This window comes from Schistocerca piceifrons, chromosome 10 (assembly GCF_021461385.2).
Source record: "Schistocerca piceifrons isolate TAMUIC-IGC-003096 chromosome 10, iqSchPice1.1, whole genome shotgun sequence".
NCBI lineage: Eukaryota > Metazoa > Arthropoda > Insecta > Orthoptera > Acrididae > Schistocerca > Schistocerca piceifrons.
This window is the reverse complement of record NC_060147.1, coordinates 135,702,550-135,729,498: the sequence shown is the minus strand read 5'-3', so window position 1 is coordinate 135,729,498 and position 26,949 is coordinate 135,702,550. Positions and strand designations below refer to the sequence as shown.

Genomic DNA, 26,949 nt, shown 5'->3' with positions numbered 1-26,949 from the left:
CATCGCCGTACACTAACTGCTTCATTTGGTATGTCTCTGTAAAGGCCTTTTCGAGTTTCACGCAAAATTTAAAGCAGACGCGTTGCTCCTCTAACTTGCCATCTCGAAATTCGCAAACTTTGCGATACAACGTTCTACTCGATACAGCACTGAACAGTAACTAACGGTCGAACTTTCGGCAGTTACACGTTAAACACAGGCGTTTGGGAAGGGGGAGGGGGGTGCCAACTGCATTTCGCTCCAACACACTATTGACGCGAAATTGCACATGTTCCAGAATTTTTTTGAACAGACCTCGTACACACTACACGCAGACAATTGCGGTACATATATTCTGTCCCAGGCGGTAACGGGGTAGGGACAGCCATCCTTAAAATTAACGATGCCAAACCTGTTAATAACCCCGCTGATCCGCGCCGATGTGGGACAAGGGCACAAGGAAAAGAAGAAGAATAAAAGATATCGACTCATATGACTCGCAAATACGCTCAGAATGAAAGAAAACACGAGTCAGAGGAAAGCCCGAGTCGAAAAGAATCAAAAAAGCATACAAGGTCCAGTGCCGAGTGAATGCGAGAGCTAAGGCAGCATCGAAAAGGAAACTAAAAAAAAAAGGAATGGTGCAAAGTTATTATGTAGTCGGTCCGTCGGCATACAGAGAACAGCAACAGTCCAGACATGGGTAACCAGTACACTTCTCCATAGAGGCAACATATTAAAAAGACTGATAATTAAATTGCATATAAATACTAAACACCTTTTGGGATTTTATACCACCGTGTCCAAGAAAGATATAGTCCGCCCCCGGTAGCTGAGTGGTCAGCGCGACAGAATCTCAGTCCTAAGGGCCCGCATTCCCGGCTGGGTCGGAGATTTTCTCCGCTCAGGGACTGGGTGTTGTGTTGTCCTAATCATTATCATTTCATCCCCACCGATGCGCAAGTCGCCGAAGTGGCGTCAAATCGAAAGACTTGCGCCCTTCGAACGGTCTGCCCGACGGGAGGCCATAGTCACACGACATTTACATTTATAAGAGAGATATACGGTGCAGAACCCAACTGCCCACACTCGGAATAGCAGGGAAGGTGGTTGTAGAGCTTCATCGTTTGCTCCCGAAAATCCCGTCGGGCTGGGAACAGGGTAAAGGGAATACTATTCGGAATGTTTGGGAATGGTTTTCCAGTTTTCGCCTGATGAGCAAGGGGAATCTCCGGAAAACACTTGTCGGGTTGAGGGAATGGAACTACTTTATGTCTGGGACAGTCTTGTCCACTGCCTCACACGAAATCTAAAATTGTGAACGTGAGTAGGGAGGGGTGGGGACCTGGGGGTGAACGAAAATATGCAAAAACTGTGAGAAATGCACGCCTGAACATAAATGCTGATGCTTGCCAAGCCTGCAGCTTGTGCTGTTGCATTAGACCACGAACAGGAACTGTGGAATGTCCTCAATACGTCGCTCGCGTCAGTCGTGGTCACAACAATGTTCTGTGTAGTTGTGAATGCAGTATGTCGGAGCCACGTGCATTCGAGCGTGGGCGTGTTGTTGGTGCTCATATGGCGGGTGCTTCCGTAAACAAGGCGGAATGAAGAGTTTGGTTTCTCAAGAGATACCATATCAGAGATTTGTACCGCAGACAGGAAAGGCAGAAAAACATCATCCGCTGAGACACAACGTGGATGAAACTGTGTGTTGAGTGATCGTGGCAGATGGTCATTAAAGGGGATTGTGACGAAAAATAAGAAAACGATCCCCCATGAATCATGGACCTTGCCATTGGTGGGGAGGCTTGCGTGCCACATCGATACAGATAGCCGTACCGTAGGTGCAACCACAACGGAGGGGTATCTGTTGAGAGCCCAGACGAACGTGTGGTTCCTGAAGAAGGTCAGCAGCCTTTTCAATAGTTGCAGGGGCAACAGTCTGGATGATTGACTGATCTGGCCTTGTAACAGTACCCAAAACGGCCTTGCTGTGCTGGTACTTTGAACGGCTGAAAGCAAGGGGAAACTACAGCCGTAATTTTTCCCGAGGGTATGCAGCTTTACTGTATGGTTAAATGATGATGGCGTCCTCTTGGGTAAAATATTCCGGAGGTAGCATAGTCCCCCATTCGGATCTCCGTGCGGGGAATACTCAGGAGGACGTTGTTATCAGGAGAAAGAAAACTGGCGTTCTACGGGTCGGAGCGTGGAATGTCAGATCCCTTAATCGGGCAGGTAGGTTAGAAAATTTAAAAAGGGAAATGGATAGGTTAAAATTAGATAGAGTGGGAATTAGTGAAGTTCGGTGGCAGGAGGAACAAGGCTTTTGGTCAGGTGACTACAAGGTTATAAATACAAAATCAAATAGCGGTAATGCAGGAGTAGGTTCAATAATGAATAGGAAAATAGGACTGCGGGTAAGCTACTACAAACAGCATAGTGAACGCATTATTGTGGCCAAGATAGATACGAAGCCCACACCTACCACAGTAGTACAAGTTTATATGCCAACTAGCTCCGCAGATGACGAAGAGATTGATGAAATGTATGATGAGATAAAAGAAATTATTCAGATGGTAAATGGAGACGAAAATTTAATAGTCATGGGTGACTGGAACTCGATAGTAGGAAAGGGAAGAGAAGGAAACGTAGTAGGTGAATAGGGATTGGGGCTAAGACATGAAAGAGGGTGCCGCCTGGTAGAATTTTGCACAGAGCGTAACTTAATCATAGCTAATACTTGGTTCAAGAATCATAATAGAAGGTTGCATACATGGAAGAAGCCTGGAGATACTGACAGGTCTCAGATAGATCATATAATTTTAAGACAGAGGTTCAGGAACTAGGTTTTAAATTGAGACATTTCCAGGAGCAGATGTTGACTCTGACCACAATCTATTGGTTATGAACTGTAGATTAAAACTGAAGAAACTGCAAAAAGGTGGGAATTTAAGGAGATGGGACCTGGATAAACTGAGAGAACCAGAGGTTGTAGAGAGCTTCAGGGAGAGCATTAGGGAACGATTGACAAGAGTGGGGGAAAGAAATACAGTAGAAGAAGAATGGGTAGCTTTGAGAGATGAAATAGTGGGGGTAGCAGAGGATCAAGTAGGTAAAAAGACGAGAGCTAACAGAAATCCTTGGGTAACAGAAGAGATATTGAATTTAATTGATGAAAGGAGAAAATACAAAAATGCAGTAAATGAAGCAGGCAAGAAGGAATACAAACGTCTCAAAAATGAGATCGACAGGAAGTGCAAAATGGCTAAGCAGGGATGGCTGGAGGATAAATGTAAGGATGTAGAGCCGCATATCACTAGGGGTAAGATGGATACTGCCTAAAGGACAATTAAAAAGACCTTTTGAGAAAAGAGAACAACTTGTAGGAATATCAAGAGCTCAGATGGAAACCCAGTTCGAAGCAAAGAAGGGAAAGCAGAAAGGTGGAAGGAATATATAGAGGGTCTATACAAGGGCGGTGTTCTTGAGGACAATATTATAGAAATGGAAGAAGATGAAATAGGAGATATGATACTGCATGAAGAGTTTGACAGAGCACTGAAAGATCTAAGTCGAAACAAGGCCCTGGGACTAGACAACATTCCTTTGACAGCCTTGGGAGAGCAAGGTCTAACAAAACTCTACCATCTAGTGAGCAAGATGTATAAGACAGGCAAATACCCTCAGACTTCAAGAAGAATTTAATAATTCCAATCCCAAAGAAAGCAGGTGTTGACAGATGTGAAAACTACCGTCAATTTAATAAGCTACGGCTGCAAAATACTAACACGAATTCTTTACAGGCGAATGGAAAAACTGGTAGAAGCCGACATCGGGGAAGATCAGTTTGGATTACGTAGAAATGTTGGAACACGTGAGGCAATACTGACCCTACGACTTATCTTATAAAGTAGATTAAGGAAAGGCAAACCTACGTTTCTAGCATTTGTAAACTTAGAGAAAGCTTTTGTCAATGTTGACTGGCATACTCTCTTTCAAATTCTGAAGGTGGCGGGGGTGAAATACAGGGAGGGAAAGGCTATTTACAATTTGTACAGAAACCAGATGGCAGTTTAAGAGTCGAGGGGCATGAAAGGGAAGCAGTGGTTGAGAAGGGAGTGAGACAGGGCTGTAGCTATCCCCGATGTTATTCAATCTGTATATTCAGCAAGCAGTAAAGGAAACAAAAGAAAAATTCGGAGTAGGAATTAAAATCCATGGAGAAGAAATAAAAACCTTGAGCTTCTCCGATGACATTGTAATTCTGTCAGAGATAGCACAGGACCTGGAAGTGCAGCTGAACGGAATGGACAGTGTCTTGAAAGGAGGATATAAGCTGTACATCAACCAAAGCAAAATGAGGATAATGGAATGTATTCGAATTAAATCGGGTAATGCTGATGGAATTAGATTAGTAGATGAGATACTTAAAGTAGTAAAGAAGTTTTGCTATTTGGGGAGCAAAATAACTGATGACGGTCAAAGTAGAGAGGATATAAAATGTAGACTGGCAAGGGAAGCGTTTCTGAAGATAAATTTGTTAACATCGAGTATAGATTTAAGTGTCAGGAAGTCGTTTCTGAAAATATTTGTATGGAGTGTAGCCATGTATGGAAGTGAAACATGGACGATAAATAGTTTAGACAAGAAGAGAATAGAAGCTTTCGAAATGTGGTGCTACAGAAGAATGCTGAAGATTAGATGGGTGGATCACATAACTAATGAAGAGGTATTGAATAGAATTGGGGAGGATAGGAGTTTGTGCACAACTTGACTAGAAGAAGGGATCGGTTGGTAGGACATGTTCTGAGGCATCAAGGGATCATCAATTTAGTATTGGAGGGCAGAGTGGAGGGTAAAAATCGTAGAGGGAGACCAAGAGATTAATACACTAAGCAGATTCAGAAGGATGTAGGCTGCAGTAGGTACTGGGAGATGAAGAAGCTTGCACAGGATAGAGTGGCATAGAGAGCTGCATCAAACCAGTCTCAGGACCGAAGACCACAACAACAACAGCTGCAGATGTTACTTCAGACCTGAATGTCGCACTCGCAAGCTTGTCAGCATCGAAACAATACATAGGGAGCGCCATAAGCAGGGAACTCGAGGGCGAGCTGGAATTTCAAAACCACTCATCATCGACGCAAATGTCTGTGACGGGAAAATGTGGTGTGGAAGCCATAAAACCTGGACTATAGAGCAATGGATGAATGTCATTTGGTCATACGCGTCTTGTTTCGCGAAGAGTTTTAAGGGAGAATCCCTCGGTTTGGGTTCAAAACCGTGGCAGATTGCCACACCCCCTGGTTTCAGCCAGTGCCTATACCCGGCATAATTAATATCTCCATGTTAACAACGTGGTTCACGCATGTAAAGCTAACTAAAAATAGTGGCGCGTAATTATGCAGATGGAGTCCGAAGATGTTAACCATTACGCTACACAACCAGGGTGTGACACGTTCCTTTCTTTAAGCTCTAGAGCATCACAGGAATTTCGAATTTTTCTCTGTCGATCAATCGCAAATAAGGGTCCACCAGGTGCGTGGCTGCAGGATGGAATCCCTGGGTCCTTACTTATATCACCGCGTAGATGGTTTCAAAAAGTCGCGCCCAGCGTTATGGACCTCTCCTTGCAAGTGGAAAAACTATTTTGACGTGGTTATTCGAGTAGCACTTTCGCGATAGACGGGACAAATGTACGGAATGGATGTGTAATGACCATGTGGAGAGTAATTACACGATCAGCTGCACATTACGTGTGTTACCTACATGTATTACCGTCCTTTTCATTTCAACACTGCGACCGCCTTGCCCTTCATTCAGGAACATTTCTCGATTATTTTTTTCGAAAAGTTTCAACACCAATACTGACAAGCGTTACATCACTGCCCTCGTCTTTCCAGGAGTTTTCGAATACATTATTAAAAGTATATACAGCAACTTCCTGGTTCTTCGATTGCGGATTAACTGTGCACAGTTCAGCCTTTTTGGCCACCGTGCATCGTTCGGCCTTTTCGACAGAAAAAATAAAATAAATTAAATAAAAAAAATTGAGGCATTAAGTACGCTGTTATAATTAGAACGAATGTTGTCATTTAGAATACAGTTTTCTGGTTGGAGACTAATTGATGAAAACAGCCGTAAATGATTAAATGTGAATGCCTGCGAACCGGCTGAGCGACGGAGAACAGAAATTGTGTTGGACAAGGGCAGAGAGCAAAGATGCGCCGAGCGAAGAACCCACCACCCACACGCCGAGGCACTGAAATGTATTATCATTTGTTTGACCGTATCGGTACTTCAGCTCTCCAGGGAATGGGGACCATCAAAAAGAAAACGAACGAAAAACAGAGGCGGAAAAAAAATCAACGATTATCGAACGTAAGCGACACTAAACAAGCGAGTTTTTAGGGTAATTTTGTAAATAGGTGGTCAGTTTGCGGTGGCGAGTACAGTAACCCGTAAGTAAGGCAGTGGGTTTTCAGATTTGACATCTAACGCGTTTTGTAATACCGTGCGTCTCAGGTCCGCAATAACCCGAAATCCATTACTTCTTTATCTTCTGTTTATTTATTAGCTCAGTAAATCTTTTATACATGCAATATATAACAGATATTGGACAATATTTTAGTGTACAGTAACATTAGACGAATAAACTACCATACAATCTAAACGCTGTAAAAACAATTATTAAATAAAAAAGAATTAACAGCTCTTTTGGATGGATTTACGTGACTGGTGCTCTTAACGATTTCTGGCAGCTTATTTTAGAGTGCTACACATGAATGATAACATAATTGGACACAGAGTTGTTCTGCAACTGTTTACATGTATATTTTTCCTTTACTTAGTAAGGTGCTAATGAACAGCCGTGTTTGGGAGAAAGACATTCATCATCATCCACCACCAGCCTTTCTCTCACGACTGTTAAAAACCCTTTCTCTCAGCAACGGGGTCATTAGAGACGGAGCGCAAGCTCGGGTTAGTGAAGGATGGGGAAGGAAATCGGCCGTGCCCTTTCAAAGGAACCATCCCGGCATTTGCCTGAAACGATTTAGGGAAATCACGGAAAACCTAAATCAGGATGGCTGGAGACGGGATTGAACCGTCGTCCTCCCGAATGCGAGTCCAGTGTGCTAACCACTGCGCCACCTCGCTCGGTCAGACGTATTAAGTCGAAATTTATGTCACATATTAAGGTCTATGATCCCTTCGTGCAAAATTAATACTTGTAAGTCAATGCAGTCAAACAAAGTTTCACAGTACAACTAATTGAAAAAAATACGAAGTGTTAATTTGTAATTATATCACACGATTTTTTTTTTTTATTGCAGTCTGGTTAAGACGCTTTTTACTCAGGAACGGGCAGATGTATCTAGTTCATATTTATGTTATTCTGCTGTTGTTTGTCCTCTTTGAGACCCCATTTTCCCAGGAACGTGTAGGTGTGTATCTTGTCGATATCGATAATAGGCAAAAATCGTCCCGATCCTTGATTACTGGGGTGGATGAACTACATATATACATAATTAAGTTTGTACGGAACACTTGGTGTGCAAGTCCTGCTCGCACGAGGATAATTACCTCGAACACCATATCTCAGTAGCGAGAAAGTTACATACGTTTTACAGTTTCGTGAGTTGCATTGCTGGCTATCACTCTGACTACATACGTTAAACTTTAAGAGAATGGCTCTGAGCACTATGGGACTTAACATCTGAGGTCATCAGTCCCCTAGAACAGAACTACTTAAACCTAATTAACCTAAGGACATCACACACAGCCATGCCCGAGGCAGGATTCGAACCTGCGACCGTAGCGGTCGCGCGGTTCCAGACTGAAGCGCCTAGACCCGCTCGGTCACCACGGCCGGTTAGAAACTTTGTCTCAGCGACATTTTGAATTTCCTGGTTGTTCGTGTGAATTGCTGGTTTTCTGCATTTTTATTTTGCTGGGTCTGCAAGCGTAAAGTACCTAACGTTTTCTGTGCGTATAAAATTAAACTGTTGCCTAATGCAAGAGTTGAGAAGGATTAAAACATGCGACAAAATTACGTGCCCCTCTGCCTAATATTATTTGCCGAAAACCTCGTTTCGATATCTTGTAGCGTTCACGAAATTACAGGAGTGTTACGACTCACCGAGCGCGTATTCCGTAGCATAGTGAATGAGTTCCGAGAACTCGCGTGCTCACCAGATCAGCAAATAAGTACCTGCTGTGTAAAATATCATTTTTAAAACTAGTGACATTTGTTCGCGAACGTGATGTTAAGCGGCAATCGCGAGTAGAAACGTGCCGTGTCTCCGTCGGTGGTCCGCAAACGCAGACTGCTTCGTTTTACTGTCGGGATGACCTTGGGCGAGCAGTGTCGTTGGCAATAGGCGCGTATATCTCTCTCCCGTGAGCACTGGGTACACGCTGCAAGCACGAGCGACGCACGAAGGTTCTGTATTACATTACGTGTTCCACGCCGCTGGCTTTCGAAACCGGGGTCGTTCTGCCTGAACGTCTGCCCAGAATAACAGAGAGACCTAAATGAGCTACAGTGGAACCTCGCTAAGCCGTCTGCTACGGAACCGCCAGTATGGTCGGAACGCAAAACAGGTCGGATTACCATAGGAACACTTTTATTGACCCGCAACACCACAATACAGTATGGTACAATTTCAATTTTGTGCTGGAAAAACTGTCTGAAACATTGATCTATGTCAAACCAGCAACAAAATGAAAAGAAAACGTCGACACACTAAAAAAAAAATCTTACACAAAAGTTTAGTACGTATACTGTAAAATACGTCTGTATCGTGTGATTAGACTTCTTACTGTGAGTGAAAGTTTAACAACTGTACGTACCTTATTACAGTACTTCACTGACGCACAACTGACTCATTATGTGCACTAAGTGTTCTTGTAGGGATCATTTTGTAGTGAATCACACTCACGAATGTTATACGCTTGACCAGGGAACGGCTCAAACTCTTTAACTAAGTTTCAAATTTCGAAACAAATTCATGGGCAGCTCTTCCGCCAGCAGGCAGCTTCTCGCTGGAATTAATTAAATTTCGAATGCCATATCGCTTTTTCCACCGATGTAGCCAGCATTCACTCGCTGTAAATTTTTTATTTTCTTTGCTTCCATTCGTACAAACTCCGTGCCTTTTCTTTTATGATCGGTCCAGATGACGGAATTCTTTTTCTTCTACCGTGTTCAATCCACGCCCACAAAGCATTGTCTAGAGCTTCACTTTTAGGGTTCTGCAAAGTCTTGCATATTTTGAGTTCTTTGTCATCAACAATCGTCATTTTTCCGCACTCTTCAACTGTTGTTGAACAACTCCAACTCCCACCTCACTTGTAATATTTGGAAGAGACTCGCCTTTGTCTAACCTTACAAGGACTTTCTGTTTCCCCGCTAAAGACAGCATCAAATGTTTACGTTTAATTGATGCCGTAATTTTGTTTTACACACTTTGTTTTACACGCTTTCACTAGTTTATAAAGCATGGCTGTGCGCAATAACACTTACTGATCGAGTTATTTCATAGTAAAACTGATCGACGTACCGCACCTATCATCGGCCAACTGCCTGCTGATCGTAGACGGTCCAAACTAACACTGGAAATGGGATCGTTAAACTAAGCGGGGAGTCGAACCATCCAGTGTCGGATTAGCGAGGCGGCTACACACATCGTGAAAGATTTGAGAGAAATGAGCAGGTTATTTGTCACTTCAAACCCACATAAACCTATTGGTCATGGATATGAGTACTAATCGAACTGAAGCTGCGGACGACGCGGTGATATATCAAATTAACAACTAAACAACTGCTCCCGAACAGACCATGAAGACCCAGCGGTACCGACCGGCCGCCGTGGCATCCTCAACCCATACGCGTCACTGGATGCGGATACGGAGGGGCATGTGGTCAGCACACCGCTCTCCTGGCCGTATACCAGTTTCCGAGACCGGAGCCTCTACTTCTCAATCAAGCAGCTCCTCAGTTTGCTTCACAAGGGCTGAGTGCATCCCACGTGCCAACAGCGCTCGGCAGACCGGATGCTCACCCATCCAACAGCCCGACAGCGCTTAACTTCGGTGATCTGACGGGAACCGGTGTTACTACTGCGCTAAGGCCGTTGGCATTGATACATCAAATTCCCAATCCAAGATGAATACACGGAAGAGAGAATTACAATACCAATATTTGCATTGTTCAGCAACATATGCATTGCTCATTGTTTCTTCTTATAGAAATATAGAAACCATGAAGTCAGCGTATTATGGTTACTTTCATGCAATTATGGCATTTAGAATTATATTTTGGGGAAATCAGCCACTGGCTAAAAAAGTACTGTGTGTACAAAAGAGAGCCATAAGGATCATGTGTGGAGTCCGTCCTAGAGCCACATGCAGGAATCCTTTAAGAAGCTTGAATTACTTACATCCACTGCGCAATATATATTCTCGTTGATGTGCTTCATTGTTGTTGTTGTGGTCTTCAGTCCTGAGACTGGTTTGATGCAGCTCTCCATGCTACTCTATCCTGTGCAAGGTTCTTCATCTCCCAGTACCTACTGCAACCTACATCCTTCTGAATCTGCTTAGTGTATTCATCTCTTGGCCTCCCTCTACGATTTTTACCCTCCACGCTGCCCTCCAATACTAAATTGGTGATCCCTTGATGCCTCAGAACATGCCCTCCAACCGATCCCTTCTTCTGGTCAAGTTGTGCCACAAACTTCTCTTCTACCCAATCCTATTCAATACTTCCTCATTAGTTATGTGATCTACCCATCTAATCTTCAGCATTCTTCTGTAGCACCACATTTCGAAAGCTTCTATTCTCTTCTTGTCCAAACTATTTATCGTCCACGTTTCACTTCCATACATGGCTACACTCCATACAAATACTTTCGGAAAAGACTTCCTGACACTTAAATCTATACTCGATGTTAACAAATTTCTCTTCTTCAGAAACGCTTTCCTTGCCATTGCCAGTCTATATTTTATATCCTCTCTACTTCGACCATCATCAGTTATTTTGCTCCCCAAATAGCGAAACTCCTTTACTACTTTAAGTGTCTCATTTCCTAATCTAATTCCCTCAGCATCACCCGACTTAATTCTATCACATTCCATTATCCTCGTTTTGCTTTTGTTGATGTTCATCTTATATACTCCTCTCAAGACACTGTCCATTCCATTCAACTGCTCTTCCGAGTCCTTTGCTGTCTCTGACACAATTACAATGTCATCGGCGAACCTCAAAGTTTTTATTTCTTCTCCATAGATTTTAATACCTACTCCGAATTTTTCTTTTGTTTCCTTTACTGCTTGCTCAATATACAGATTGAATAACATCGGGGAGAGGCTACAACCCTGTCTTACTCCCTTCCCAACCACTGCTTCCCTTTCATGCCCCTCGACTCTTATAACTGCTATCTGGTTTCTGTACAAAATGTAAATAGCCTTTCGCTCCCTGTATTTTACCCCTGCCACCTTTAGAATTTGAAAGAGAGTATTCCAGTCAACATTGTCAAAAGCTTTCTCTAAGTCTACAAAGTGCTTCGTAAGGAAAGAAAAATCCATCTTTAAGCTGAAGCTGAAGTTTTATCACAGTCACAATTCAAGGAAGGAAACATGATATCCACTATGAACAGCCAAATCTAAGTATGGTGCAGAAAGGAGTCCATTTCAGTGGTTGTAAGATTTTTAATGCCCTCCCTTCAAGAATTGTTTGGTAGATGATGATCTCTTGTTTAAAAAAAACCTTAATGCAGTTCCTATTGCAAGGATCATTTTATACAATAGAAGAGTTCCTGAACTACAGTGTTTAACATTTCTTGTATTGTAAATTGCAAATGTATGCCCAAATTTGTATTTGTAATACCAAATATTTTTATTGTAAACATATATTTTGCAATATTTATTTCTCTGTAAAACTTATTATTTTGTAATCTTTATCTACAAAATGTATTTTTTGTAGTGCGACCTAAGTTACTGTTAACTGTTTTTTGTTTTGTAATCTCTATCTCTAAAATGTATTTTTTGTAGTGGGACCTAAGTTACTGTTGACGGTTTTCGTTTTGTTTTATGTATTACCATAAATTCTGGCCAAAAGCTTGTAAAATTGACACGTTCCATATCCTGTGATAGTGTCACAACATGGATCACCGGAACAAGAGATAAATAAAAATAAATAAATAAATAAATAAAGGACTGCCACGCAATTCACAATGAACGATGCTGAAACAAGCACCGCGAAACAGAAAAAAATTAAAACTTCTCAAAAATGAACAGCGCAAAACGTCCTGACGGATTCCCGTTAATTTTTTCTAGGAGTACGCTGCATAACATATTTCCCAAGAATCTCTCACACAGTAGGCAGTTCTGTACAATTGGGAGAAAACGCAGGCCATAGCCGTTTACGTAAAGGTAAACGAAAACATGCACAGAGATTACAGGTCAATGTTACTAACGTCACATTCTTGTGAAATACAACTTGTGTTATCCACATACGATACATTACAGCCAGCCGGTGTGGCCGAACGGTTCTAGGTGCCTCAGTCCGGAACCGCGCGACCGCTACGGTCGCAGGTTCGAATCCTGCCTCGGGCATGGATGTGTGTGGTGTCCTTAGATTAGTTAGGTTTAAGTGGTTCTAAGTTCTAGGGGACTGATGACCTCATAAGTTAAGTCCCATAGTGCTCAGAGCCATTTGATACATTACAATTTGTAGATGCATAATATCTTCACAGATGTACGAACGACTGGATGAATTTTTGATTAATAGATCCCAATAAATTATATGCCTAATGGTTGGCGAATGTTCAATAGAAATGAAAATAATATTGAATGTGCCTCAAAAATGTTCTCACACAGATGATTTTATGAGACAGAACCAAAACACCATCAGGTTATTCATTGAGGGGCTGCTGTAGGTTACAGGAAACGGTTATCACACGATGACTGTAAGAAAATGGAAAATTTAAATGTATCGTAATCGAAAGCAGCTCTCTTTTAATGAGCTTAAAATCGAGATAAACCCAACAACAAAGAGCGAGGGAACCTCATAGTATACAATTACAAGAGGAATGCTCAACTTCTGCAGCCCATCACATCGCTGAAATATTTAAGGGTAATAAAGGGTGAGACACATCTACTTGCTTATTTAGTAGTCCAATTAAAAAAAATGCAGACATATATTTAATTCTTTGAACAGTATCAGGTACAACATTTAAATCTTATATTTACACAGTTTTAAACATTATATCTGGTAGATAGTGTCCATTATTCTCAGTATACTGCGTTAGTCGAAATAGGAATTTTCGTTCAACTCTTTCCGCCATATCGACGGTATGTTGGGACAGCTTGATGAATATTGTTCTTCAGGTGAGCCAAGAACCTATAACGATCGTTGTAAACAAGTGATTTTAGATAGTTCAATACTTGCAGGCGACCGTGCTGACCAATTGCAGATCACTCCCCCCCCCCCCCCCCCCCCCCCCCCGCCAAGCTTATGACACATCCTGAAACTCATGAATCATGTGGACATAACGAACGGACAGAAATCACTGAAGATGCCTGTTGGTTTTCTTAAAGAAACAAAATGGACCGAATATTCCAACTCGATAGCGCGCACCAAACAGTTAAACGTTATCTGGCGGTACGAGTGCTCCAATAGTGCACTTCTGCTTATTTACAGATCCCGAAAGGTGAAAGTTAGCCTCATCACAAGTTTGTCGTAAGGCATGCCTAGGAGCACTTCACATGCATTTTCTCGTGCAACAAAATCGCGTGGATTAAGTGCCTGCACCACAGCCAATTTGTAGCAATGAAATATTAGTTCTTCATGAAGGATTCACCTCACAGAAGGAGCAGACAACCCAACAGCAACTGCGTGTTAGTGGGCATAGCGCTGAGGAGTTCGCAAAGCAATAGTCTTGCCATGATCGCGGGTGATTCTAGAAGTCAGTCAAGGAGGGGACTAATGGCGGGAAGGGGTTTGGGGGAATGAAATATCGCTTTAAAAAGAAGGGTTTGGATCCTCCACCGACAAACTGGTAAAATTTGGTTTTGCTTAAAGTAGTTTTTGGTAACTGTTTTGGAGTTCAGGGTAAAAAAAAAGTGCATTAATAAATAATAAGACGCCCATTTAAAGTTAAATGATATTTATTGGTTTAGATACTAAGCTATTTGCAGCTTTTTTTTGTTAAAATGTGTTTGAAATACATTGCAACCTATACTGCTACATAATTATATAAAAAAAGATTGAATCTCTTGGGGTAATAAATTCGCTGATTTCTGAAGTCATTTTATCCAGTGTAGTATAATACTCCATTGGGGGGGGAATATAGCCCCACCCTCTTGCCACTGCCCATAGCTATGACAAATGTTTTGGGGGTGACCGCGCTCTTTAGAGTGTTCCGTATCTCAGTTCGCTAAAAACAGAACCCTACTAGAGTCACACTGCTGTCTGTCTGTCGACAAACATTTTGCTCAGGAGTGAGTAGACGTATCAAGTTGAAATATGAAGGTCTACGGTCTCCTGGCGATATAAAAAAGTGAAGGATCTAAATCAATGCAATCAAAAGATACAGCCGTTTATATAACATATTTTGATACTACCAAACTGACTCCTCAAAACCTATCGGTACTTCCCGTTGGTCTAGAATCACGAAATTTGGCAAGTAAAATGTTTTCACAGCACAAGTAAAAGGAGAAACACGAAATTGTTAATTTGTAATTATATCGTACGAAAAAAAAATATTCTTTGTTTGTTGTCCGATTTCAAACTTGAGATTAAAAAACATTCACGAAAGTCTTGGAATCCCTGGGATCGATATCTTGTCAGTATCAATGTCGATAACAGGCGGAAATCGACGGTGTTCTCGGTTCCTGGGGTGGATGAACTGTCTAGATACACAATTAAGTTTGTACGGAACCCTCAATGCGCGAGTCGCTCAAGCGCCTGGTTTTTTTTTTTTCCTTTTTTTCCCCGTCACGTTTCCCTTAGGTAGTTTACCGATGAAACAAGCGAAAGCCGACGAGGAACACGACCACAGGGCGCGATACTGGTAAGCCTACGGAATGTACTTTTGCCAGACGACGATTGAGCGACATAGGCGGCGAGAAAACTATGCCTCGACACCGAACGAATTCCGCACTTTTGTCTGTTCCACGATGCTAATTCTAAACCGAGCGAGGCTACAACTTTACGACCCGCCCTCTGGAATGTGCCTAGCTACACCCTCATCGGAGTAAAGTTCGCTGCAAGGCGCCAAATTCAAATAAGCAACTTGCTTTCTCTGCCCCGCCGTGTGCTAAGAAGACTTTTGAAATGTGGCAAACGCTTAACTCCGTAGCAGGGATGCTGAACGGGCAATTCAGATTTGTTGGAGGGGTTCTGGGAAAGATATTGTAAAGAACTGACATTTACGACGTTAGTCTGGCCAATTCTCCGCAGCAGTTGGAAGTCCTACCACCGTATAGTTGGTGGCGACTTCAATCTACCCTCGATATGCTGGAAAAATTATACGTTTAAAGCTGGCGGCAGGCATAAAACGTCATCCGAAATTGTACTGAATGCTTTCTCAGAAAATTATTTTGAACAATTAGTTCATGAGTCTACTCGAAGCGTAAATGGTTGCGAAAGCATACTTGACCTCTTGGCAACAAATAATCCTGGACAATTAGGGAGTATCATTATGAATACAGGGATTAGCGACCACAAGACAGTTGCTGCTAGGCTGAATACCGTAACACCCACAACCATCAAAAAGAAGCACAAAGTACATCTATTTAAATATGGTAGAAAATCCAAAGAGATTCTGGTCATATAGAAAGCACACCAGTGGCAAGGCGCAATCAATTCCTTCACTCCACGATAACAACGGTGAAGTCACTGATGACAGTGTCACCAAAGCACAGTTAAACGCCGTTTTCCGAATCGCCTTCATCAAAGAAGACGAAGTAAATATTCCAGAATTCCAATCAAGAACAATTGCTTAGATGTGAACTTAGAAGTAGATATCTTCGGTGTAGCAATGCAGCTTAATCCGGTCCAGATGTTATACCAGCCAGGTCCCTTTCAGAGTATGCAGATGCAATAGCTCCATATTTAGTAATTATGTACAAACGCTCGCTCACAGAAAATGCCGTACCTAAAGACTGCAAAGTTGCTCAAGTCACACCAATACCAAAAAAGGGAAATAGGAGTAATCCGCTGAATTACAGGCCCACATCACCAACGTCGATTTGCAGTAGGGTTTTGGAACATATGCTGCATTCGAACATTATGAAGTACCTCGAAGAAAACGGTTTATTGACACATGGTCAGCACGGATTCAGAAAGTATCGTTTTTGCGGAATACAACTAGCTCGTTATACTTACGAAGTAATGAGTGCTATCAACAGCGGATGTCAAATTGACTCCTTATTTTTAGATTTTCAGATGGCTTTCGACACCGTTCCTCACAAGCATCTTCTAACCAAACTGTGTGCCTACGGAATATCGCCTCAGTTGTGCGACTGGATTCGTAGTTTCTTGTCAGAAAGCCCACAGTTCATAGTAATAGACGGAAAGTCATCGAGTAAAACAAGTAATATCCGGCTTTCCCCAAGGAAGTGTTATAGGCCCTCTATTGTGCCTGATCTACACTCCTGGAAATGGAAAAAAGAACACTTTGACACCGGTGTGTCAGACCCACCATACTTGCTCCGGACACTGCGAGAGGGCTGTACAAGCAATGATCACACGCACGGCACAGCGGACACACCAGGAACCGCGGTGTTGACCGTCGATTGGCGCTAGCTGCGCAGCATTTGTGCACCGCCGCCGTCAGTGTCAGCCAGTTTGCCGTGGTATACGGAGCTCCATCGCAGTCTTTAACACTGGTAGCATGCCGCGACAGCGTGGACGTGAACCGTATGTGCAGTTGACGGACTTTGAGCGAGGGCGTATAGTGGGCATGCGGGAGGCCGGGTGGACGTACCGCCGAATTGCTCAACATGTGGGGCGTGAGGTCTCCACAGTACATCGATGTTGTCGCCAGTGGTCGGCGGAAGGTGCACGTGCCCGTCGACCTGGGACCGGACCGCAGCGACGCACGGATGCACGCCAAGACCGTAGGATCCTACGCAGTGCCGTAGGGGACCGCACCGCCACTTCCCAGCAAATTAGGGACACTGTTGCTCCTGGGGTATCGGCGAGGACCATTCGCAACCGTCTCCATGAAGCTGGACTACGGTCCCGCACACCGTTAGGCCGTCTTCCGCTCACGCCCCAACATCGTGCAGCCCGCCTCCAGTGGTGTCGCGACAGGCGTGAATGGAGGGACGAATGGAGACGTGTCGTCTTCAGCGATGAGAGTCGCTTCTGCCTTGGTGCCAATGATGGTCGTATGCGTGTTTGGCGCCGTGCAGGTGAGCGCCACAATCAGGACTGCATACGACCGAGGCACACAGGGCCAACACCCGGCATCATGGTGAGGGGAGCGATCTCCTACACTGGCCGTACACCACTGGTGATCGTCGAGGGGACACTGAATAGTGCACGGTACATCCAAACCGTCATCGAACCCATCGTTCTACCATTCCTAGACCGGCAAGGGAACTTGCTGTTCCAACAGGACAATGCACGTCCGCATGTATCCCGTGCCACCCAACGTGCTCTAGAAGGTGTAAGTCAACTACCCTGGCCAGCAAGATCTCCGGATCTGTCCCCCATTGAGCATGTTTGGGACTGGATGAAGCGTCGTCTCACGCGGTCTGCACGTCCAGCACGAACGCTGGTCCAACTGAGGCGCCAGGTGGAAATGGCATGGCAAGCCGTTCCACAGGAATACATCCAGCATCTCTACGATCGTCTCCATGGGAGAATAGCAGCCTGCATTGCTGCGAAAGGTGGATATACACTGTACTAGTGCCGACATTGTGCATGCTCTGTTGCCTGTGTCTATGTGCCTGTGGTTGTGTCAGTGTGATCATGTGATGTATCTGACCCCAGGAATGTGTCAATAAAGTTTCCCCTTCCTGGGACAATGAATTCACGGTGTTCGTATTTCAATTTCCAGGAGTGTATATTAACGACATAGGAGACAATCTGAGTAGCCCTCTTAGATTGTTTGCATATGATGCTGTCATTTACCGTCTTGTAAAGTCATCAGATGACCAAAATGAATTGCAAAATGATTTTTATAACATATATTTGTGCTGCGAAAAGTGGCAATTGATCCTGAATAAAGAAAAGTGTGAAGTTATTCACATGAGTACTAAAAGAAATCCGCTAAATTTCTATTACGCGATAGTGACACATATCTGAAGGCTGTAAATTCATCTAAATACTTAGGGATTACAATTACAAATAACCTAAGTTGGAACGATCACATGGATAATGTTGTGGGTAGAGAAAACCAAAGACTGCGATTCACTGACAGAACACTTAAAACGTGCAACAGATCTACTAAATGAGACTGCTTACACTGCACTCGTCCGCCCTATTCTGGAGTATTGCTGTGCGGTGAGGGGATCCATATCGGTGGGCCTGACGATATTGAAAAAGTTCAAAGGTGGGCGGCTCGTTTTGTATTATCGCGAAGCACGGGAGATAGTGCCACAGACATGATAGGTGGATTCGAGTGGCAATCATTAAAACAAAAGTGTTTTTCTTTGCGACGGGATCTTCTCATGAAATTTCAATCACCAGTTTCCTCCTCCGATTGCGAAAACATTCTGTTGGCACCCACATACATAGCGAGAAATTATCATCACGATAAAATAAGAGAAATCAGGGCTCGCACCGAAAAATTTAAGTGCTTGTTTTTCCCGCGCGCCGCACGTGAGTGGAACGGCAGAGCGACAGCTTTAATGTGGTTCAGCGAACCCTGTGCCAGGCACTTAATTGTGAATAGCAGAGTAATCACGTAGATGTAGAAGATTGTATGACAGTTCTGCTGCCACTACAGTACGTCGGGCATAGGCATTGTGAGAGTACGCTATGATAGATTAGGCTACAGACAGAGACATGTAGACAGCCACGTTTTCTTCATTCTGTACACAAATAGATCCGCTGTTTACGATGCCTCCAGTGAAGTAACTTTCCGATAGTTGCCAGTAAATCTGTTACTCAGTTTGAACTGGAAATTAGTTTACACCTCAAAATTCCGCAAAAGTGCCAAATATTAAGGGGAATACACTCGTACATACAAGTCAGACGCTCAGTAAAGCCATGGAAAAACATAATTCAGATCATATGACACCCTTCACAATTACTAATTTGTTTGTAGATCAAGAAAGAATCACTCTGCAACATCATGAAGCTAGTAACAGCTATCAAGTGTGCCTAATTTGACAGTATATTATAATGATTTCTAAAATGAACCACTGCCAGAAGAAATCAGGACCAAGTAATGTTAAACATGTACCTTTAACTGGCCTGTAGATGAAGTATTTGTAGACTAGTGAAAGGTATAACTTACAACCTCTTTCCACACTATGAAGCCAGAGGAAAAGAGAAACTAGCTGAATTATTCAAAATATTTTACTAGAATTAGAAAGTATGTTTTCTGTTTGATAAAAACTTGGTATGGCTCCTCAGAAGGAGAACAAAAAAAAGATACACAATATAGTTTAACATCCCATCAATAATGAGGTCATTGGGAAGGGGGGGGAGGGAGTGTAGGCTTGCTATTAGAGGGGTGGGGGTAAGGAAATTTGAAAGTAAGCATCCCGGCATTTACCAAGAGCGATTTATTGTAATCCTAAATTTGGACTGCTGTCCTCCCAAATGTGGGTCCAGTATCTTACCACTATGCCACCCAACTCGGTGGTTCAACAGAAGGGACTACAGCCAGGTTTGTTTGCCTTTACTATCTAAACTGAGCTCACTCTACATCCCTAATGATCTTGTAAACAGGGAACTTGGTAGACCAAGTTTCTTGAAAAAAAAATCCGTATAAGTGGGAGCAGGACTTACGCACTGAGAGATCCGTACAAACTTAGTTACGTATACACACGTTCATCCATTCTGAGAATCAAGGGTCTCTGAGATTTTTCGCCGCATTGACATTGATATTGGTCCCAGGGATCCAAACACTTCCAAGAATGTTTTAATTTCAAGTTTGAATTTGGATAACAAATGACAAAAGAAATTTTTTGTGCGATATAATAACAAATTGACAATTTCTTGATTCTTTCCCTTTAATTGTACTGCAAAACCTTCCCTCTTGCCATATTTCATGATTCTACGTTAAGGGAAAGCACACTTTAGGTTTTAATGAGTTAGTTTACAGGAATCAAAATGTGTGACACAGATGGCCGTATCTTTTGACTGCATTCACTTAGAAGCTAAACATTTTTACACCACCAAAGGGCTGTAGATCTCAGTATGCAACATATATTTCAATTCGTTACATGAACACGTTCCAGAGAAAAAGGGGTCCTAACAGACGGAGGGGCAGGCAGGCAGTCTGGTAACAAATTGCAAATAAAATTTTTTTACGTATCATATAATTACAAATTAATAATTTTCGGATTATTCCTTTAGCTGTAGTGCAACACCTTGCTGCTTGGCAAATTTCACGATTCTAGATCTACGGGAAGTACCCTGTAGGTTTTAATGACTGAATTTGCGAGTATCAAAGGTGGTGACATAAATGGCCATATTTTTTGATTAACAGACAGCCAGCCTGACAACAAATGACAAAAACTTTTTTCGTTTTCATGTTATCACAAATTAACAATTTTCGGATTTTTTCCTTTGGTTGTAGTGTGAAACCTTGCTTCTTGGCAAACTTGACGATTGCGGGTCACTGGGAAGTACCCTGTACATTTTGATAAGCGAGTATCAACATACATGACATAAATAGTTGTATCTTTTGATTGCATTGACTTAGAAGCAAACATTTGTTGTACAGCCAAGAGACCATTGACAATAAGTATGCGACATATATGTCAAATTGATAGGTCTACCTAATCCCAAGAAAAAGGAGGCTTAATGGACAGACAGACCATCTGATAACAAATGGCAATTTTTTTCCATGTGATATAATTAGGAATGAACAATAATTAGATTTTTTCCTTTTATCATACTGTGAAACCTTGCTTCTTGGCAAATTTCATGATTCTAGGTCAATGGAAAGTACCCCATAGGCTTTGATGAGTGAGCTTTCAAATACCACAATGTGTGCCAAAAATAGCCGTATCTTTTAATTACACTGACTTAGAAACTTCACTTTTTTACATTGCCAAGGAACTGCAGATCTTAATGTGTGACATAAATTTCAACTTGATATATCTACACTTTCCTGAGAAAAAGGGTTTTGAACAATCCAACAGACACATAACTAAGTGTTCCTATTAGGATTATGTTTTAATCGACTGTGGTGTGGAATCTTAAAACTGTTAAAGGATACAGAAGCTGTGGCACACAATATGCTTGACATACCTAATAATGGGCCCGGTAGACAACAGTGGCAGGGGAACACAGACTGGCAGACTCCCGAAGACACACAAGTGAAAGCCTATTTAGGCCTACACAGTTTGAGGAAACAGTAAGGAATCTAGTCCCCTACATCATGGAACCAAGAGTTGACTAATTACAACATGTACAGAAGCATTTAAGCTGTCATTCTTCCTGACTAGGAAGAAACCCTAACATGTGGTACCCTCTGCCGTACACTTCACAGCAGTTTTGAGAGTATGTATGTATATGTATTATGTTTTTGAAAGTAGAAGATGGTGGGAGGCTATATGTGTTTTAAAGTTTTAATGAACTCAACAAGTGTATCAGTATTCCTTTGTTCAGTTTGCTACATTGATCCTGATCTACACATTACCCATGAGGGCTATTACATTTACTGAAATGCCCTTTGCTCATTAAGAACTGTGAAAAATGTATTACAGGACTACAAAGAATGTGGCAATTGTTGCAAGAATAGCAAAGAGAATTTAACAAAACAGTAGGCAAAGAATTAACTGAAAACATGAAGGTATTATTTAGCGTTTTCCCCACAAAAATTATTTTCAACTTGCGAGGCAACGTAAATGTGGAGATCAAAAAGACAGACCTCTATTGCATTAAAAACACAGAGGCAAATTAATGACTAACTGATTTAACAGCATAGCCAGTTATGAGCTGAAATTACTAAATTTAATGGAATAGGTAGACTTCTTGTAGACAAATTTACTTACCCAGAATTGCCCAAGCCTTCTGAGAACAATCAACCGTACAAAGAAGCTACACTATATTCCGCAATATGGTGTACTTTCACCCACTATTCCCAGTCTTAAGTGCTGCAGTAAATAGTTATTTTGATAGGTGTATTATATGTAAATACATGCAGAGTGTCCCATGAGGAATGCTGTATTCAGAGTTATGACAGGAACAGTCACCTGTAAACGTGTGCTTTAAAATGCATACCCTAAGAGCTATGAGCACTACTTCATCTTTTACACTATAACACAAATTTTTTCTACAACAAACTCTTTGCTACCCATATTTTGGGAGGAGGTAATATGAACCAAAACCAGAAAAAATTGCCCAAGTGCATATCATTTGAACTGTATTCAGCAGAAGAGAGAGTTTTATTCAGAAGAGATGTGTTTCACAGTTGCAAAGTACTCATAGCTCTTATGGTGTTCACTTTAGTGCCCTGTTTACTGGAAATTTTTTTATTGTTTTGGTCCATGCTACCACATCTCAAAATGTAGAAAGCAAAGAGCTTGCACTAGAAGATATTGATGAGAACCTCTTCTGGCATACATTTTAAAGACCATGTTTACTAAACTTTATTTCTTTAAATGATCCTTCCTGTCATATTGCTGACTATATCGCTCTCTGGAAATGACTATCCCATTTTCACTCTCTATGTAGCTCAGGCAGTTCACATTACAGTGACCTGGAAAAATTTTTCAAGACGAGATATATCGTGGAACCCTCAGTTGGAAATGCATGCTCCTTAGATGCCTACTTATTTCACCAATTCCAGTTACCAGGCAAGGTGATGTATCTGCCAGACAACTGAGGAACTTATTCTTACAGACAGACTGACCTATGTTCTTAGCTTTGAATATGTATGGTAATGGAAGCCCTTGGCGGAATATAAATAATGGAAAGAGTAAAGATAGAAACACTTCTTACAGTTTAGGTGCCAAATTGTCAATAGGCATGTAAACTAGAGGGAAAAGGTTGCCAAGCCTTCAGACGAATCCTTCTCGAGAGCCGACGAAACACAAATATGCACACATACAGTCATGTGTACAGCTACACTGTCCTGCTGTTGAGTATTCTGCTACCTCTGCAGAAGGATTCACACATAGGCCAGTCTCATCTATGGCTTCGACCGTAAGGTAAATTATAGATAAACACTCAGTTCTGTAGATTAGTACAGTAATAAATTTAGCCTCACACAAGAATAAAATCACGCAGATGGCCTGCACATAAATATGTTTTATAGAACAATCAAACTTGGGGTGGCATGAATATGCAGAAAAACACTTGACACCCTAGATGGGTGAGAGAAGAACCTGTATAACACTGAGTCTGGATGAGAACATCTATGAGTCAACAATAAAAGATTATTCGAAGGCTGCCTGAATTCCATCAAAGAAGCTTACTTTGGCTATTTTCACTCCATCGTACCATATGGTATAATTTCTTAGTATAGCCAAAAAGATATTTATTGCACAAAAGAAAGCAATGAGAATCATGAGTAGTGTTCATCCAAGATATTCTTGCAGAAAACTGATCTGTAAGCTCCAAATATTAACCACCACATGTCAATACTTACTTTCTTTAATGATTTTTGTCTTGAATAACCATTCTCTTTTTACATCCAATAATGCCGACCATGATCACAATACAAGGTCTAAAAATGATCTAAAACAGGTAAGTATCACACAAAAAGGTGTTCATTAGTCTGCCATAAAACTCTCCAATTCTCTTTCATCTGATATCAAAGCCCACATTAATTCCCCACCTACATTTAAATTAAGAAAATACCTTACAGATAAGTTCTTCTACTCTCTGGGTGAGTACCTGCAGAGTAGGCCTAATCAGTGACTGTCTTTGTAATTTTTTGTTGTATTTCCTTTTTTTTCTCTCCTAATCTGTTTACATTATGTTCGCTGTAATTTGTCTTCATTGCCTAAGATGATCAAATTACAAATTTTCTTTTTTCTGTACCAAAAGTTATTTTCAGTAGTTTATGCCATGTTTATTTGAACTGATCAATTTAATTTTAGTTCACCCTTTAAGCTTATATCACAAGATAGCTACATGATTGTCACTGTACTAATGTTTTGTTGTATATCTATAAAGATGTAAACCTGATTCATTCCACATCCTTGTGATTCATCACTATATGAATTCATGGAATTTGAAATAAATATATAAAATAAACAAATGAAAACAAAAGGGAAAGAGGCGATAGGTGAAACAAAAACTTCGCTATTTACAAGAGTTCATAAGTGGAAAGAAGAAAGAACAAATGTGCCTTAATTGAGAAAGGTGGGCCAAGCAACATATACAATAGATGGAAAAGGGGACTCATAAATGTAAGACTAAATATTTAAAAGTTTATGAGATGAAATTCAAGTATTTTACAGGTAAACATCACCCATTTTGCTATAAAGCAATTTAAGGAAAATTAATACTGTTTATAAAGTTCAACAGTCTACAATAATACTACAGACTGACATTACAAACTAAAGGTATGAGTCTGTTGCCTTTCTTGACATAAAAAAAACATACACACTGAAGACACAATGACAGCGATTTTGCTAACTGAATGAATGAAAAATATTTTTAAATTGTCAAATAGTAACGTGATACAATGATTTAGAAAATCATGCTAAACTTGTATTTTAGAAATAAAGTCTTTAGCAGAAGTATGTACGTGAACTAGGTGCCACACATGGCAAAACATAGAAGTTTCAGTGAAAATGCATACACGCAATCATCATCATACTGTGCAAGATTAGTTCACTATACAACAAATATAATCAAAATTTTTCTACACATCAAAATTATAGTGGACCCACACTCCATCCCTGCAAGAAATCATTCGTTATGTATTTGTAGTGGTCTGCTTTATTTACACCACTGATGCAGCCATGTTTCCACATCATAAAACATGTCTAACTAATTAAACTGTTGCAATACATTATTTTGGACATTTATAAATATACGGTATTGTTTTTAGCAGTGCATAAGAGCATATTTGTCTTTTAAATTGTTTTGTACACTTTCATGACTTGCCTTATATCTCTTGTGGATTGTTTTTATACCTGTGTGAATCTTACTTCATAACATTTCTAGGCCCATTACTACAGTATGCAAATAAAAACAAACCACTTCTTCTTTCTTTTGTAAAGATACGGCACCAGAATGGATTTGAAGAAACAATAACATATTCACTACATTTTTTTCTTTTACTTTTGCAAAATGCTTAAGTCATAATATTTAACACATTGTAATTACAATGGCATTAGTTGTTGCTTGTCTGCTAACACCACTGTGGCTACAAATGCACAACAAATGGGGATAACGAAATATTTTACGACACTGATCAAGCAACTGCATTCATTATTACCTTGTAGCTTATTAAAGCTATACAGCAACTGCACTGAGTGTTACCTTGTAGCTTATTAAAGCTGTACAACACAGATAAACATTCATTGTTTGCAGCTGACACCCACTTGGAGAGACTATTTACAACACAATACAGAATTGGAGTTTATGGTTATCTATTTGTACCAGAAACTATACACAAGTACATGATTGATGTGGAATAGTAAGTACTTACATCAAAATTCTGTTTTCCTCCTCCTGCTGACTGCATTTTTTTCTTGAATAATGTTATTATGATGTCACTCCAACTAAATCCACACGTCACTGAGGATGTAGAAAAAGTGCAAAAAAAAAGTGTAATTGCACAATGTGCTATGCAATAGATGAGCAGGCTTCACAGAAACTAGTTTTACATCAAGTTGACAACTGACAGTGGGTGGGAATGCTGGCTCTCCCAGTGACCTTGCACTGAATGACACATGCAGCAGGATATAGACAGTTATCTCATACCCTAGCAATTTATCAGCACTGATCTAAAGTAGCTTTATGCCAACTTTCCTCCTCCTGCTGTGTGAAGCAGCAGTCTTTATACCATTAAGAGGAAGAGAGAGACAATAGATATAACCTTGAGCTTAACTGAGGGGCAGGGCATGTTTTTTGCTCAGTCCAGTATCAGACATACTTCCTCTTTTAACAGAGACAGAACCCACATCACTGGCACTGAGCAATTTATACTCTATTATAACAAGCCAGTGCATCATGTGAGCCAGTGGATCATTCCCCTACGCCCGTCATGTGACCACCTGCTCATCAGTACCAGTTTGAAAGCTCCCGGCTAAAAGTGAGTGGAGGGGAGAATAAATTATATGGTCCAGCAAGGTCAAACTAAAATACTTGACTTGAGGCCAGGCACGTGCTTTGGAACCAGTCAGACAACACATTCAGCCAATCAGCAGGCCTAACATGACCTGTTACAGCAACCTTCAAACAATCCTCATTCAAATACTTGACAGAGTGGTGCAAAAAAAAGTGTTAAACATATTTCTTTTATTTCCAAAGGCTATACAAAGTTGCTGCTATTTGTTCCTTTTTTTTCAGAAACAGAGAGAGAGAGAGAGAGAGAGAGAGAGAGAGAGAGAGAAGAGCGAAAAAAGAAAATAGGCTGTTATCACCCCCTCAATGATGAAAAAGCTACAACATTGTTTTAATGGTGCAGCTGCTTCAAACCAGTTTTTAGTTTTGAGAATTGTTCGTCATTGGCATTCCGTACTATACTGTTAATAGTACCACTTTTGATACAAACCTATATGCAAACTGTTTCCCAGATATCTTTCTCCTACATATCTAACTCCTTAATGTGGAGACAGCGACATGAACACAACATACTAAAGGAA

The 26,949-nt window shown here is 41.3% G+C and overlaps 1 protein-coding gene across 2 annotated transcripts in view; it reads right to left on the bottom strand.

The window, feature by feature from the left end:
• LOC124718831 (guanine deaminase) overlaps positions 1–26,375 on the bottom strand; it is a 142,181-nt gene extending 115,806 nt beyond the window's left edge. For both annotated transcript variants that reach the window (XM_047244453.1, XM_047244452.1), the window contains exon 1: positions 25,791–26,375. In XM_047244453.1, the coding sequence (XP_047100409.1) occupies positions 25,791–25,826 (36 nt within the window). In that variant the 5' untranslated portion in view covers positions 25,827–26,375. The remainder of the gene's footprint in view (positions 1–25,790) is intronic.
• Positions 26,376–26,949: the final 574 nt, after the last annotated feature.